The following is a 16,207-nucleotide window of genomic DNA, read 5'->3' on the forward strand; positions in this document are numbered from 1 at the left end:
GCTGTCGATCTCTGATGTTACTCTAAAGTTGTAATGTGTCTCTGAGATGTCGCTCTGATTAAGGTTGTCCTTGCCTGGCCTCTCAGTTTAGGTCTTGGAAGTTATAGTGTTTCCATTTATTGGATGATAAATAAACTTGACTCCGAGAGATGTTCAAAGCTTGGGATATTTTCTCACAGCCTAATCGTACTTTAAATATTATTATGAAGTCAGATGTGTTCCTCGGTCTTCATGATGCTGTTTGTTCACTAATGTTCTCTAACAAACCTCTGAGTCCTTCATCAATCAATTATATTTACACTGAGGTGAAATTACATACAGCAGTACTATATAGGTGATTTTTGAAGGCAATTGGTTGCACATGATTTTATTTAGGGGTATACGACTAAAGGACCTCAATACAAAGACTAATCCTCAAAAAATAAATTGAAATTTTGGTTGCAACATTTAACCTGGAAATGTTCATGAAGCATGAATAGTTTTGCTAGACATTGAAGGTTTTTTAGCACTAGCCCTTTCTTTGTCTTTTGACTTGTAACTATTGATCATTTGCTATGTTACAAATTGCCACCTTTGTGTCATTCTCTCTCACTAAGCACCTCACCAGCAACGACAGACGTGCTGGGCATGATGTGTTTAAAACTGACCAGAGCATGAGTCTGATTTTTGACTTGTATTCCCCTACATGTGCATCTTATAGTTTCCATAAACTGAATCACTGAATTGTTTTCCTGCCTCATCCTGCCATTTGGGATAACTGTCGCCTTTTGTTTCAGTGTGGCAGCTGCACGTGCAAGAAAACAGCAAAACACTTTAGCTCTACAACAGCTTTTGCATTTCATTTTTTGGGAAAAAAGAAGGCTTTCCTGACAGTTTTTCCCTTTTCATTTTTTTGTCTGTGGTAGGTGGCTGCCAGAGCTGGAGTTTATGACATCCTCAACCAGCTGGGCTTCTCAGAGTTCGAAGACCTGAGGGAGACACCGCTGGCCAGGCTGCGCTACCGCTGGCAGCAGCAGAACATTCAGTCACTTCCTTTCCGAGGGGAATTTATCTGAAGGAGGATTTCTGTGAATGCACAACTTTCACAATGAGAGACGGTTACAGTAACCTTGTTATGCCTTCATGATTAACCCCTGTGTCATGGATAACTTTAGATTGTATTTCGGTTGTTTTATTGTTGATTATCCTAACAGCTTGTTTTAATCTTCACCTTTATTTTATGATCTTATTCTTCTTTAGGTGCCTTCTTTAAATCAGTAATTAACTAATGTTGCTTTTTTAATCACAGCTTTAAAATTGTACTTTCCTGTGGCAGATCCTTTTGGGGAAAAAAAGAGATATATGTTTTGGTTGACAGCAAACAATTTTGGCTGCATGTAAGAACCGTTTGCTTTTGTGTGACCTGATATATTTCTCTAGTGTTGTCTTTTTCAAATGTTTTTTTTTAGTGGTTTTCAGCGCTTTGAGTGTCTCGTTGCTGAAAAGCGCTATATAAATAAACTTACCTTACCTAGACCCACAGTGTACATATGAAGGCTGTTATTTAAGTTTTACTGCATCTACGAGCATATCTAAGGGTATATGGTTTTTCACAGTGTTTCACATCATCATTTTTTCACTTTTACTATAATCGCCATCTGTTGTACCTGGGGTGTCCTGATGCAGGTACTGACATGTCAGGAATTTTTATGTTAGTTTGTCTTTGAAGGTGTTTGTCTTTTAAACGTTAGAGAGGTGATGTTCAAGTTTTTGCCGCATTCTTTTTCAATTAAATTCCCCTGAAACATTCCCTTAGGCCTCTTTTTCGTAACTCTGTATATATAACTGCCTGGCATGGTTCACAGCAGAATAAAAAAATGAATCACCTTTCATCTAATTTGGTGGGTCATACACATTGGGCTCTGGTCTTTTCAAGGCCCTGTTTTTAAAAGCCCTATTTTTTCTTATTGCCCAATTTTCAAAAGCCTTTTGTGGTGTACTGCTGGTATGTGACTGTTAACTTTTGAAAATATTTGCATATGAGTACTTAGATTAGTTTGATTTGATTTTTGCATGACAGAATGTAAGGAACCAAATAATTCATCACAAGTGTCACTGAAGCAACTGGAGACAAATCAACAAAATGCTTGAAGGTCCAGTTGTAGCCTCAAACTGCTTGTTTCAGGTAGAAATGAGGAACCTTAAAGAAGAGCATGAAATAGACTTTGATGTGAAAGAACTCTTGTGCAGATGTTCTTTTCATCAGGTAGCCCTACCTTCACATCACCTCCCTGTTCGCAGGAATTAAACAGTACATCTAATTATTGGATTTAAGGCAAGAAAGACCCTGGCTCGGATATATTTAGGTAATTTAGGGCAATTCATTTTAGTAACATTCAATTCAATTCAAAAATACTTTATTAATCCCAAAGGGAATTTAAATGTTGTTATAGCTCATATTATGAAGGTTTCCTCAAAGAGCCGTTGTAGATGCTGATGGCTGTGGGCAGGAAGGATCTCCTGTAGCGCTCCGTCTTACAGCAGATCTGAAGAAGCCTCTGACTGAAGACACTCTGTTGTTGTAGGACAGTCTCATGAAGAGGATGCTCAGGGTTCTTCATAATGTTCTTCATTTTATGAAGAATCCTTCTTTCCACAATGATCTCCAGAGGTTCCAGAGGAGTCCCCAGAACAGAGCCAGCCTTCTTTATCAACTTGTTGAGTTTTTTATGTCCCTGGTTCTGATGCTGCTTCGCCAGCAGATGATGGTAGAAGAGATCACACTTTCCACAACAGACTTATAGAAGATATGCAGCATCTTGCTGCAAACACCAAAGGACCTAAGCTTCCTCAAGAAGTACAGTCTGCTCTGTCCCTTCTTGTAGATGGCTTCACAGTTGCATCTCCACTCTAGTCTGTTGTCCAGGTGAACACCGAGGTATTTATATTTATACTCCTCCACCACCTCCACTTCTTCTCCCATGATGGAAATAGTTTTTGACTTATTCCTGTTTCTTTTAAAATCTACAATCATCAGTGGAAGGAAACCATAAGTAATGTTTCCCTTTGTCAATAGTTGTTTTTTCCTATCCTTCCTGCCCTGAGCAGTCATTAATTATTTAAATCAAACTTTGTGTGATGTCATCAGGCTATATAATAGAGCATCCATCCATCTGTTGTCTTCTGCTTATCTGAGGCCAAGTCGCTTGGGTAACAGGTCCAGGAGGGAAACTCAGGCAATCCTCGCCCCAGTGACACTCTCCACTTTAGCTTGGGGGATCCCAAGGCCTTTTTAGCCTTGAAGGGATATATACATTGAGCCCCCAACACCAGGTTCTGGGTCTGCCCTGTGGTCTAAAATCAGTTGTAAGTGCTAGGAAACATCGAAAGGAAGTTATCCAGATCAGATGCTGGAACCATCTCAAGTGACTCATTCCGATGCAGAGGAGTAGCAACTTTACTCAGAGCTCCGCTCAGATGACGGAGCTTCACACCTTATCTATACGGCTGAGTATTATCATGAAGCTTATCCAGGATCTTTTTGTCCTGCTACATATAATTACTTGTGAACAAGACTTTAAGGTACTTGAACACCTTCATTTGAGCCAGAGACTTCCTGACCTGGAAGGAGCAATCCCCCTGTTTTACATTTAAAAACATTGCCCGGTTCATACTTTGCTGCGAAATGCTCCAGTGCACACTTGAAACCAGCAATGAGAATAAGCTTAACTTTAAATCACGAATGCCGACCCACCTCTTGCTTTAGTTCTGTGAGGACTGGATAGTGCTTCAAAGCAACCCAGGTAGTGCATAATGCAGCATCACCCTCATGAAAATGCTATGAAATGATCATAAGCCTTCTCCAGATCCTCAAAGCCCAAGTGGAGAATTTCATCATGATGAAACAGTTACTGTAAAACAGGGTTTTACTATTATTTTAAAACAAAGACAAGGTTTACATATGTTAGCTTTATTTGTTGTTTTAGCTTTATCGTATATTAGAATTACAATCATTTTATGAATAATTAGTGCCTTTATTGACAATAACAGTTGTCTCCATGTGTATACTCTAGAGAATGTAGATCCTAACCCTGACCGAGATTTCCAAAAGGCAGCCAAAATTTCTGAATCCATAACAGCAAGACAACAAAAGTGGACACAGACCAAACAGCAAATTCACTGGACTCCATTCAACCTTCGCACTCTCTTGCGCTCTCACAGCACAACACAAGTTTCCGACTAATAAGGCTGAAAATCAGCTGATTTTGGTCACCAGCTGATTTCTCATTGCATCTTGCTCGTTACTGTTGAAAAGTATGTCCCCCATTGTCCTAGCACTTTTATCATTCGGTATTTTGTTTTCCTGTAATTAGCTAGAGTTCATTTAGTTAAAATTGTGTGTGCTTTAACCAGGAATCCTACCTTAAAACCAGAAAAATAAGCCTGTAAAGGGATCAAAAATTCATTATAAAGAAGTCTTATATTTCTCTGTTAATATTTCGAATAAGCAGCATCACTGTGAGGGTTACAGCAGAGATGGAAATTCATGTCATTTAATTATGTGCAGAAAGATAAACATTCTTCTGTAACTTTATAACACAAGCACATTTATGTGTAAGCTTTGATAACACCCTAATTACTTTCTTTCCCCTTTGTAGTATTTAATGTTTTTTTCTTCTGTTAACAAGCTATTTTTGTAGAGGTTATGTGTTCCCTTTTGTTTATTGTATGTTCATTTTTTTTTATTTGAAGACTAAAATAAAAATACAACTTAAACTGCAATCCTGATTTTGGTATATTATTAATGTTGTTTTTTGGCAGGGTGAAATATAAAATGCAGGCTGATCTACATGAAAGATTCAGTGTGCGGCAGTTTTAAATGTTCCGATTTTGCTAAAACCAAAAAAAAAAAAGCAAATAAAAAAATGCCTCTTCCCTCCTTGGCTTCCTTTACTTTTTCCTGCTTATCTCGGCATCATCCTTTTGCACCCCATATGCACCACTAAAGAGAACCTCTCTTATATAAGACCAGCTTCTTTGGCTTGTGCCGGTGCCAAGCTTGCAGAGCGGAGCAGGTTATGAGGATTGAACGGCATACAAAAAACAACAGATGATTCTTTGTTGGGCTGAAATCTTAACATATTCCATACACAGTAATAAAGAGCTTAGTCAGATCAAAAGACTAATCTGAAAAGCCTTTTGATGTGGACAGGTAAGGTCTTAATTAAAAAAATAAAGAAGAAAACTATGGTCGCTTTCAAGAATGGAAGGTTGATTGAGGATTAAAAGCCACCAGCTGCCGGCACATCAGTGAAGCTCACTTGGCTTGCTGGCCTACTTTGAAAGACTAATATCTCAGATCACTTCCCTTCTTGTAAGAGCATAGCAGGCTTATCTTCTGGAGTACGGAAGTTGTTAGGCTGCAGTCTGACAGAAATCCTATCTGCCCTGGATTGTCCTAAATGTAAACCCAGTTGCCTTGATTGTAAATCTTACTTTACAGACTGTCATGTTTGCTTCTTTTTGACATGATCCTACAGTTATTTGCCAATTAGACTTTTTTATCACATTTTATTAGCATCTACCAAAGTATCACATAATTACATGACACAACAGCAAACCTACCAAGACAAGGCCATCCACAAACAACAAGGACATTAGTAAAAAAACAAGACATGTTTTACTGCTGGGAAACCTGATGGCAGCATCATGCTGTGGGGGATTTTTTTTTCTTTAGCAGCTACAAGGAAAATGGTTAGTGGGAAGATTAATGGTCTTGGTTTTATGCCAGTTCATGTTAAAATGAGACAACAACCATAAACACAGCTAGAGCTGCAGGTTTATATCAAAGTATATTCAGTATAGTCAATGTCCAGACCTAAATCCTATTTTGAATCTGAAGCAAGGCTTTAAACTTGTTTTTGCCAGACCCTCTCCATCCAGTCTGACTGAGCTTGAGGTATATTTCGAAGAAGAATTGGCAAATACATCAGTCTCTATATGGGCAAACTGAGTACAGAAAGAGACTTGCAACCATAACTGCAGTGAAAGGTGGTTCTGCACAGTATCGGGTGGAATACAAATGCTTGCCACACTATTCAGAATTTTATGTGTAAAGAATTTGTAAACTGAATTTATTTTCTTTTGACTTAGCAATTACGCACTCGTTTGTGTTGATCTATCACATGAAATCTCCATAAAAGGCAATAAAATCAACTGAAGTTTGTGATCGTAATGTAATGATATGTGAAATAGTTTAAGGGGCATGAAAACCTGATGCAAGCCACATTATAGATACAATACACTGGAACCCTTTTGCAAAGAGCTATGTCTGTTCCTGTTTTCTCTTCACCGGCAGAGACAAATCGGTTGAAACAACAAGCGGATATGGAGAGGGCCTATTTAGTTGCTGCATGCGGCTAACTTGACTCCGGGTCAAGATAAGCCCAGGACATGAGGACCATGCCTGGATGATATAGCGGCCCCCTAGCCTTTGAAATCCCTTCCAAACTCATTGAGATACTCCCCAAAGTGAAACTCAAGCTAGTGGTTCTGAAGGATCCAGAGATTACGACAGACAAAGAGCACCATTGAAGAGCCAAGCGGCAAAGAGGGGATGTAATGAACTTCATGTGGAAAGCTTCCCGCTGCAGATGAGAGAGCTGGTCTGGAAAGGAGGCATGGCGCTGGTTTGAGGGCGCACCAATGCATCGCCATCCGCTTTGATTGTTCTTGTGTGTAAGAAGGCAGAATGACAAACACCTTAGAGACTTGAGTGTGCTTTGAGCCCTCTAAAGGATTTGATAAGTAATAAGACCGTGAAGGGATGCGCTTAATTTTGCACGTCCAATCCTTCATTTACCACAGGCAATAATGCACAGTGCCTGATAGCCGATGCATTACACACCCCACTGAGCAGAGTAATGAAAAGTCTTGATAAAAAAAATGAAAAGAAATTGACAAATAACTTTTAAAAACTAATTTCCTCTCTCATTCAGTCTTTTGGAAGACATCAGGGTTTCACCATTCAATGGAACTAAATGAAGTCAGTTTGTTATCTTGTAAGCTGGACTGCTCTGCACATGTGCAAAATGTGTTTTACAAAGGGTCATCGATTACATGATTTATAGAGTATTTGCATTGTGGATGGTGACAGGGATTTGAATCATCCAGCCATCCATTGTCTATAGTCACATTCAATAAATTTAAATATTATTGAAAAGTTTATTTATTTCAGTAATTCAATTTGCTAAGTGAAACGTATTATATAGATTAATAACACACAGACACAACATTTAAGATTAGAAAATAACAGAAGACCAATAAAAAAACATTTTAAATACAGAAATTTGGGCTTAATGAAAAGTATGTTTAATACCTGGTTGAAGGTTATTATTTTCAATGGGTACTTTTATTCAGAATCAACTTTATTAGTCAAGATTGTGTTCACAAGCAAGAATTTGACTTCGGTTTCAAGTGTTCAAACCGTTCAGACATTAAGTATAAACATATTAACTTTAGAGGAAATGAAATAAAGGATAAAATGAACAATATGTATGTGTATGTAAAGGCAATTTTGTTTTTTATCACAAGAAAAAAAATCAAGGCAGATTGTGATAGTGCATATCTGCTTATTTTGTTTCAAAGTAAAGTAGCTGACCACTCAGGCAATAAGGTGTTTATTCTGTTCATAGGAGGTTCACCAGCCCCCATTGCTGGTTAGTAATTATTGGGCAGGAGGCGATCGCCAGTCCTTCACAGGTCAACACAGAGACAGGACAAACAACCGTACATGCACACACTCATTCCGAAGGACAGTATAGTGAGCCAAATTAACCGAACATACATGTCTTTGGACTGTGACGGAGAAGCCCGATTACCAGAAAGAACCCACACATGCACACCTAGATATATATAAAACCTTAAATCCCATTCAGGACTCTGTGTGGGGTGTGCATACTCTTCCGGTGCAGGCAGGAACTTTCTTGGGAACTCTGGCTTCCTTTCACAGTTTAAAAACATGCAGGTTTGGTTAATTTAGATCACCTGTAAGTGTGAATGTGTGCATGCATGATTTATTGCTGTATGCTTCTCTGTTGTAGCCTGTGATTGACTGATAACCCGTACCCCACTTTTAGCCCATTGACCTTTGGAGATAGGCGGCAGTCCTAGAGCGACACTGCACAGGTTAAGATGTTGAGAATTTCTAGGAAATGGGTATTAACTAACACAAAATTTTAGAAAGATAACATTGTGCCTATGGGTTTTGCATCAAGATGAAATGTAGGTTTTTTATAAATATTTTGTTGCATTGAAAATTGCTGAATTTTCCACAATGATTTGTGGGAGTTATGTCCATTTCAATCCATTGCTTTAGTTATAGGGACACACATTGAAATGCTTCTGGAGCTGCACGCACACAGAACACTGAAAGGGAAATCAGACTTTCAGGGTTAACAACCGCTAAGGTTCAGATCCCTCCACGCACTCTGCAGAAGGTCCTCTCAAACTGCTGGGCAGAGCAGCAGCTGCTTTGCATCCTCTGGTGTCTTGGAGAAAAAAAATACCATATTTTCTCAACACACTAGCAAGGTTAAAGAGCATTACAGCACCCACTAAAGCATCCATAGTTTGCATAGATTCCCTCTGTACTGCAACTTCTCTCACTGGCTGAAAGCACCGTTGAAAAAAGTCTTTGCAGCTATATGGATCAGTTTGTCAGGATTTCAACCAACCAAACATCACATTATATCACATTATAGAATTGTGATTCACTGAATCACAATTCTAATGATTTTTCGGATATTTAGGTCATTTTGTGTTATAAAATTAACCATCTAGGTTAAGTTCAAGACTAAAGTGCACCAATGTTTCACTCTTACATTATAAAGAACAGAGTGTTCTGTTGTAGAAAATTGTTCTTGTGTGTGGACATAACCACAGACTGTGAGTGGAGCTATTTATTTCTGAGGGGTAAAAAAACACCGCTTCTAAATGAATACTACGCTATATCGTGGAATGTCTTTCTGGTTTTTAAACACACATTTAAAAAAAAATACTTCTAAACATCATGCATGGAAAAACAGCATAAAGCATCTCACAAGGCAGTTAATGGTTTCCATCTCTTCATACTGTGGTTAGTTTCCACTGCTTATTAATGCACAGCTCTGGATCACCTTCCAATTCTCTGTCAGGCGCCCTGAGGGGATGACTGCACAATATCCCCCAGCCCAACACCTGCCCCACATTGACCATCCTGGTAGCTTTGAGCAAATTAACAACACATTAAGAGCATTACAGGGAACAAGCTCTTATCTGAAGCCCAGATACACCCGAGGAACAACAAAAAGGGGGGGGGGGTCCAGTCTAGACACCCTAATTTTTCAAAAAGGAACCTAAAAGTTAAGACTCATTGCAGCCCCAACCCCCCTTCTGTCTTCCTTTGATAAAGATTATGGAGTTGTTGGTTCTGTGCATTCATGTCTGAATCAGTCTAGCCTCCAGCAGAGTGAATTTAAAAAGAACTGTCCCGGTTGTCTTCAAAATCCTCAAGGGTTTTACCAAGCTGTCATTTCCCTGATGGAATTTGCTGTTGAGTAAATGAAACATATGCTCAATGTGACATCTGCAGGATTTGTTTAGATTATGAAACTAGTATGATTTGGTTTGTTTCATTGAAACTGGGGGTGTAATCAGCAGACATACAGTTAGTTCAAATGGACAACATCCTTGTGGACTGTGGATCATTTTAAATTCACAACTCTTGTTCTTGTCGTGGACAATGGAATAGATTAAACTAAACAATTAAGGGCACTAAAACTCTTAAATCAGTTTTGCCTATGTTATACTTTTGGTTCATCTCAATAGGTCAAAAAGTAAAATGAAATTTAAAAAAGGAAGGAAAAAATGGGATTTCTCACTTTTTCTGCTTGCTAGATGCCAGAATAAACAGGAAGGATTTTCAAAAAAACTGTTTTAAACTTGGAAGTTTAGATACCTTAACCCTTCCTGCAAATTGGGTAGTTTTTTTCCTTTTTAACTGTATGAATTAGGTCAAATGTTTAGGGTATCTTTCCACAAGCTTTTTACAATAGTTAGCTGGAGTTTGGCTCGTTTCTCCTGAGAAACCTGGTTCTGGTAACTGAGTCATTTTCGCAAGCTGCCTTGCTCATACACACATTTTCAGTTCAGTCTACAAATTTCCCATATGACTAAGATTAAGGTTTAGTTTCAGGTGTTGCCTTAAAATATATCCACAAGTATACCTTTAGTTAACTAAAATGTTTACAAAATCATGACATTGTCATCTGGGCTTTCACAAATTGTTTAAACGCATAGAAATCTTAGTGTTCGTAAACTTATGACTTTGAAGAAAGTTCTAAACTATCAGCCTTGAATTTCCCTAGGGTGGATCACTTGTAGTTGAGTGTGGCTATCCTTCTTGGTCCTTGTGAGTCCTTAGATGGTTGACAAGGCTGATCCTGGAGCCACATTCTTCAGTGCAATACAAACAGGGCAACTTGGTGGTGGTGGCAGCCCTAGGTTGGGTCTGTTTGGATGAGCTTCTGCTTTTGACCTCTACGTTTGTCTTTGGCAGCATGGCTGAGCTCTTTATTGTAAAATGCAGCACCCTCTTTGACAGGGGTTCCCCAGTTTGCCCTGTTGTGTGACTGTTTCTTAAGGTTTGCTTGATGTTGTCTCTTTATGCTTTCTTTTGGCCTCGCAGAGCACATTTTCCTTCCACATGCTGTGAGTAAATAACTTGTTTTGGCAGACGAGACTCAGGCACATGGATTACATAGCCGGGTAACAGAGCTGGGTAACAGAAGCAGTGACGGTAGGGATAACTGCCTCCTCCAGGATGGTTCTGCATCTCAACTCCCAGCTGATACCCAGGTAATACATTAGCATCAGACTACATGTTAGAATAGTTGTCCTGTTTCTTGCCAAAGTAATGCTATACCATTTGTTCCTCCTTTTTTATATGTTGAGAATAATTGAAATTACATTAAACGAAATGCATTGGCATGTATCAAATTAGACATCTAGTGGTTGTTGTGATGTTAAAACATTTTAAATTGGAATTGTTTTACCCAAGCATTTTAGAACAATTTAATCTAGACATCACAGTAGTTTCTGTGCCATTTAAGATAATACCGAGAGAAACTGACAGTGCATTTGCAAGCATAGCTTCAGTGTCAAAAATCCATTTTTAAGGGCATGAAACCTATATTCCTTATCCCGCTCCCTTATCTATAGAAAGGAGACACTCTAGAAATGTAAGGTTGAGTGCTTAAAATAAGGACTGAGAAAGCCAACACTGAAATAGATTAATTTAATTTTGTATTGCAGCATATCAAAAAATTAGGAAAGCATATTTTGTAAAAAAAAAACAAAAAAAAAAACTGCAAGCTTTTTTCAATCTGTTCTGAGCTTCAGTTTTCTAATTTCTTCAAATGATATTTCATTGCTAAAAATATATATATATTTTCTCTCTTACATATCACTTGTCACACTATCATCAAACGGATAATAATATTGCATTAACAAAGATAAATACAAAAGACAGTTTTCAAATGTTGATTTCATTTATTAAAGTGCAAAACCAACTAAAAGTACAACTTATCTTCCAAAACTGTTTTGCTAAGCTCCAGGTTTCACCTTTTATGTTTATTATAAGTTTTCAAACCTGGCTTTGAAGCGTTTTGTCGTCACCGGTGCCTCTGTGTGATGTGCAGGAATGCTGTTCCCAGATTTATTGCTATGTGATCACTAACATATGTTTGTAGACTAATGTAAACACGGTCTCTATGAGTTATTACCTTGCAGCTGGCGTCTGGACGGTTTTTTGCTGTGTGTTACTGAAAGAAAAATAGCCCAGATTCCATGACTAAACATCAGCTGTGGCTGAGGCTGTTTTTTCTCCCCCAACTTAATGTGATTATATAACGTTCAGTTCCCTTTATACGGTAGGGGAAAAAACTGCTTGTCTCAATATGTGGCTGTCTTGCAGGGATAATGCGCTCCCACTGGTTGGTGTTTAGCAGTTGTGCGTCCCGGAGCCAAACCATCGGCGCGTAATTGTGCACGACTGGACAGCAGATGTTCCACCACTGGGACACTCTGTCTCTGCATGTCAACTCTACCTAGTTTCTTTCTCCACCTCTCTCTCTCTCTCTCTCTCTCTCTCATTGTAGGCGTGTGTTAACTCGGTCCTGTCCTACTAAAAAAAGTTTTTGAGAAAGAGAGGAGAAAAGAAGAGGAGAGGGGAAAAAGTGGGCAACAACTTCCAACCGTCCCGGTTCTTATACCGGAGAGTTTGTCGTCATCAGCACCCATACCCAGCCCCCCTCCTCCTGTTCGGCTCCCTAAATGGACGCGGCAGTCTCGGTGTGTGCGGTTCAGTGCGGGCCAACACACTGGAAGCAGCCTCAGTTTGGCGTGTAGACTGGGGAGGACGCTGAGAAATGCCCGGCCGCCTCGCCGAGCACTGTTCTGAGCACTTTTCTTCTGCGTTTTGGGCTTTTTCATTGGAGGAGGAGAAGGACTCCGCTCACAAAGTTTACAACACAAAGGAAAAGTTAGAGAAGTGGCAGCTCTCACAATTTTAGCCCTCGCTATGGATTGTATTTATTTATTGATGTGCTTTTCACTCAGTCAAGTATATTTAGAGCACATTTTGGCTGAAGAAGCAGATGGTGAGTACTCATGCCTTTTTTATTTTCACTTTTTCTACATTTTTTAAAATAAATGTAAATGCAACTTAAAAACTAAGAAAGACAAATTATTTTTATTAGAAAAGATAAATGCAAGTAGGATTGCATTTTCCACTAAATTTTCCCCTAAATGCCCACCAGTTGGTATTTTTTTTAAACCAAAATAAGCACTTTCTTCACATTTCTATTTAGTCTTTTTTCCCAAAGCACATTTGATGTCAATATGTCATTCTTATTTGACACGTTTTGTTTCATCAGAAAAACTCTCTGGAAAGTTAAGTGAATATGGTCTTATGGTGCCATTCAGCACAGACTCCCACGGCCGGTACATTTCTCACGTGGTTTCTGCTGGAAGTGGAAGTAAAAGTGAGACTGCTGCTGAAAATCTCTCAGCTACTGGCAGCAGAAGAAGGGTGGCCCGCGGTGCCCCCCAGATGCCCTCTGTCACCTCTGGCTTGGGTCAGCACTTGTTTTTCAATGTCACCTTATTTGGGAAAGATCTCCACCTTCGCCTTAGGGCCAACAGGAGGCTAGTGGCCCCAGGGGCTTTCGTGGAATGGCAGGAGGACTTTGAGGAAAAGACCAAGGAACGCATCCATGGGGACTGTGTGTTCACTGGGGATGTGACTGACATGCCAGAGGCCTCTGTGGCCATCAGCAACTGTGATGGGCTGGTAAGTGTTAACCTTTAGTGGGACTAAAAACAAACAAATATTTCTACATCAATTCAATAATTAAAACACAGTTCCTTTGAATGTTCCAGCATATTGTTTTTCTAAACTTCTAAATGCATCACATCCTGATATAACACCTCCATTAGAGGAATTTATCTGTTTTTCAAAAGTGGAGATTCTGTAGATTAGCTAAAAACAGATGTTAATATAGGCAGCAGTCAGAGTGATATCACTTTGAAGCGTCTAAAAAGATGTTCATGGTTGAGCTGAGCTAACCTCCTCTTATAGTAAGGCTAAATCAGACAATAACTGAACCAAAAACTGTCAGTGTGGGGTAAATGTGAAAATATTCTGGCTCTTTAGATGCCCCAGAATGGACTGCAGTGGTCAATAGAAAATCTCAAATTGAACATGCATTAAGTATTAGTCCTGAATACAAATCCGTGAAAGCTGCTTTTATTTTGAAGATGGCAAGTGTTTCTCTGTGTTTGCACAAATATGCTAAAAAGAAAACCACTGTTACAAAATGTTGAGTTTTTAACAATAAATGGACTGCTAAGTGGGGGCTGCACAACATATCATCATCCTAATTTTAGTTTGTGGATCACTAATCCAAAGGTTATTTGGAATGCATTATATGTTGTGTGTTATTTTCAGCTGTCATGGAGTCACACTTTGCATGCCAGAAAAATATTCAGCTTGCTGGATAAAATATCACTGCGATAGATAGCCAAACATGACACAGACCTTTCGTGCTTCTCAGGTGTGTTAGAACCAGTGATGTCACAATCCTATTGCCATACCACTTGTATTACTTTGTTGATACCTTTACTGAAATCACAGGTACAGTGGCTGTTTGTAGACTGCTAAATTAATATTAGTAGAATAAATAGTGAAATACATGAACTTTGACAGTTGTTTTTCAGTCAATAATCTGTCTCTTAAAAACAATTATATCAACTTGTATTAAAATTGACTGCTCACCTCAGATGTCAATCAGATTGGTTGCATTAGTCAGAATGTGTTCGGTGTACCCAGTCCAAGGAACTATGTGACATTAAATGGTGCAGTGGATAAGTACAAAACATAACATTAGCTTGAGTGGCTCTAAAAACCTTTGGGGCTGTATTAACAGCTTTGGCCTTTGACTGCAGCCGATGTCAGTAACTGCAGAGCTTTAAATAGAGAGCTCAGAAGCAGGTTCTGTGGAGATGATATATGCAGTCAGTATTTTACCTGAAGTAGGTTAATCTGTAAATAACTTCAGTTTGGAAAAAGAGAGATTATGTTTAATACAGAGATGGGGCCCAAATCCAAGTGGATCTGTGCCATCTTTAAAAATAACAAAAAAAGCTCCAATCTCAAAAGTTTCACAGCCTTTCATACAAATGCTACTTTTTAAATGTGTTTCAATATTTACAGTGAGGGCTGTGTTGACCTGTTGCCAACACTGTTTTACTCAGAAGACTTAAACACTACAAAACAGATTGTTTTAAGTGTACCCAGTAGTGAGATAGCTGTCTGAAAATGTACACAGTATAAAAAACAGATTATGCTTCATCTATTTGGATTTTGTGTATTAATTCACATGGTACATGTTTATCAGATGGTAATGCAATATGCTGTATCGCAATTTAACATTTTTTTCAAGTGTGAAATGAAGCCGTCTGCCACAGGGTATTTATTTATACCTGGGTGAATTCTTGTACCAAATAAGAATCGGTTTCTTAGAAAAAATAAACTTTTATGTAGTCTGTTGTAAAAGTTCCAGCAGAAGTGTTTCAGGTTAAAACTATAGCACTGCATTTAAATAAAACTGAAGTGGGAGCACTTTTAGGCCACAGCTTCACCCGGGACGCTCAGTTGGAGCAGCTGCAGCTGAACACTCAACCAGCAACTATGTGCTGAGAAATCAATAATGATGAGCACATACTGTATCACGTCATCAACCCTCTTATGTTTGTACAGCTCACAGTTTTTCTGTAAACTGATTTTGCATGATAACCCAACCTGATCTGAATGGCAGAAAAGGTCAAAGAAAGCAAAATAAAACCTTGCTCACACTGCTTACTTTATGTCCTAAAAGTTAAATGGGAAGAGATGGGTTTATTATTTTATTTAAATGTTTCTGCTGAATGCTGTTATTCCTAGAAGACAAATTCTGTTGCATTCTAAGTACCAAAAAAACAAAAATCAATTGTCAGTTTTAATGAACTTGAACTGTTGAATTTGAAATCAAGCAGCCACCACAAAACCACAACCTAGATAAATTCTATGGCTTCTTAGAGAAATGTTCTCATTGTGCCTGTCCCACCTTTCCACCATATGTAAACGAAGGGAACAATTAAGCATAAGTATAAATAATGAAAAGCCCCCTTGTTTGCATTTTGCAACATCATGTGTCCCTCCCCCCATTGCCACTGTTCAATATGTCATTCTGCTCTGTTGTAGTCCCTTGGTTTCATCACAGCCTTCAAATGTGTGTTGGGCTGTAACAGCAGAGATAGAGCACAAAGAGCTGAGCCACTGATGGATTTTTACTACAAAATCAGCCATGTGACATTTGAAGAGGCAGGCCTGCCAGTATCGAGCCAAGCCATTGCTCAAGCTTTCTTGAAGCTTGAGCAACGGCTCAAGCTTCACATTTCTGTCAAAAACAGAAATCACATTTCTGTTTTTGACAGAAATCACATGAGCTGAATGGTTAGTTGATAACCTTGTAACCTAGGAACGCTTAAGATAATACAAATAAATGTCTAACTTAATAGGGTTGCCACCAATGATCACTTTTTTGCGATTAGTCAGTTTATGTTGCTTTATTTTTTGCAGAAAACGTTA

General features: G+C 38.8%; 2 protein-coding genes across 14 annotated transcripts in view; both read left to right on the top strand.

Moving 5' to 3' along the window:
* pald1a (phosphatase domain containing paladin 1a) overlaps nucleotides 1–1,789 on the top strand; it is a 76,671-nt gene extending 74,882 nt beyond the window's left edge. For all 9 annotated transcript variants that reach the window (XM_047378132.1, XM_047378127.1, XM_047378131.1 and 6 more), the window contains exon 20: nucleotides 906–1,789. In XM_047378132.1, coding sequence (XP_047234088.1) covers nucleotides 906–1,055 — 150 coding nt within the window. In that variant the 3' untranslated portion in view covers nucleotides 1,056–1,789. The remainder of the gene's footprint in view (nucleotides 1–905) is intronic.
* Nucleotides 1,790–12,253: 10,464 nt separating this feature from the next.
* LOC124875753 (A disintegrin and metalloproteinase with thrombospondin motifs 3) overlaps nucleotides 12,254–16,207 on the top strand; it is a 76,506-nt gene continuing 72,552 nt past the window's right edge. For all 5 annotated transcript variants that reach the window (XM_047378134.1, XM_047378137.1, XM_047378136.1 and 2 more), the window contains exons 1-2: nucleotides 12,254–12,677; nucleotides 12,954–13,369. In XM_047378134.1, the coding sequence (XP_047234090.1) occupies nucleotides 12,599–12,677; nucleotides 12,954–13,369 (495 nt within the window). In that variant the 5' untranslated portion in view covers nucleotides 12,254–12,598. The remainder of the gene's footprint in view (nucleotides 12,678–12,953; nucleotides 13,370–16,207) is intronic.

The sequence above is a fragment of the Girardinichthys multiradiatus genome, chromosome 10 (assembly GCF_021462225.1).
Source record: "Girardinichthys multiradiatus isolate DD_20200921_A chromosome 10, DD_fGirMul_XY1, whole genome shotgun sequence".
Taxonomy (NCBI): Eukaryota; Metazoa; Chordata; class Actinopteri; order Cyprinodontiformes; family Goodeidae; genus Girardinichthys; species Girardinichthys multiradiatus.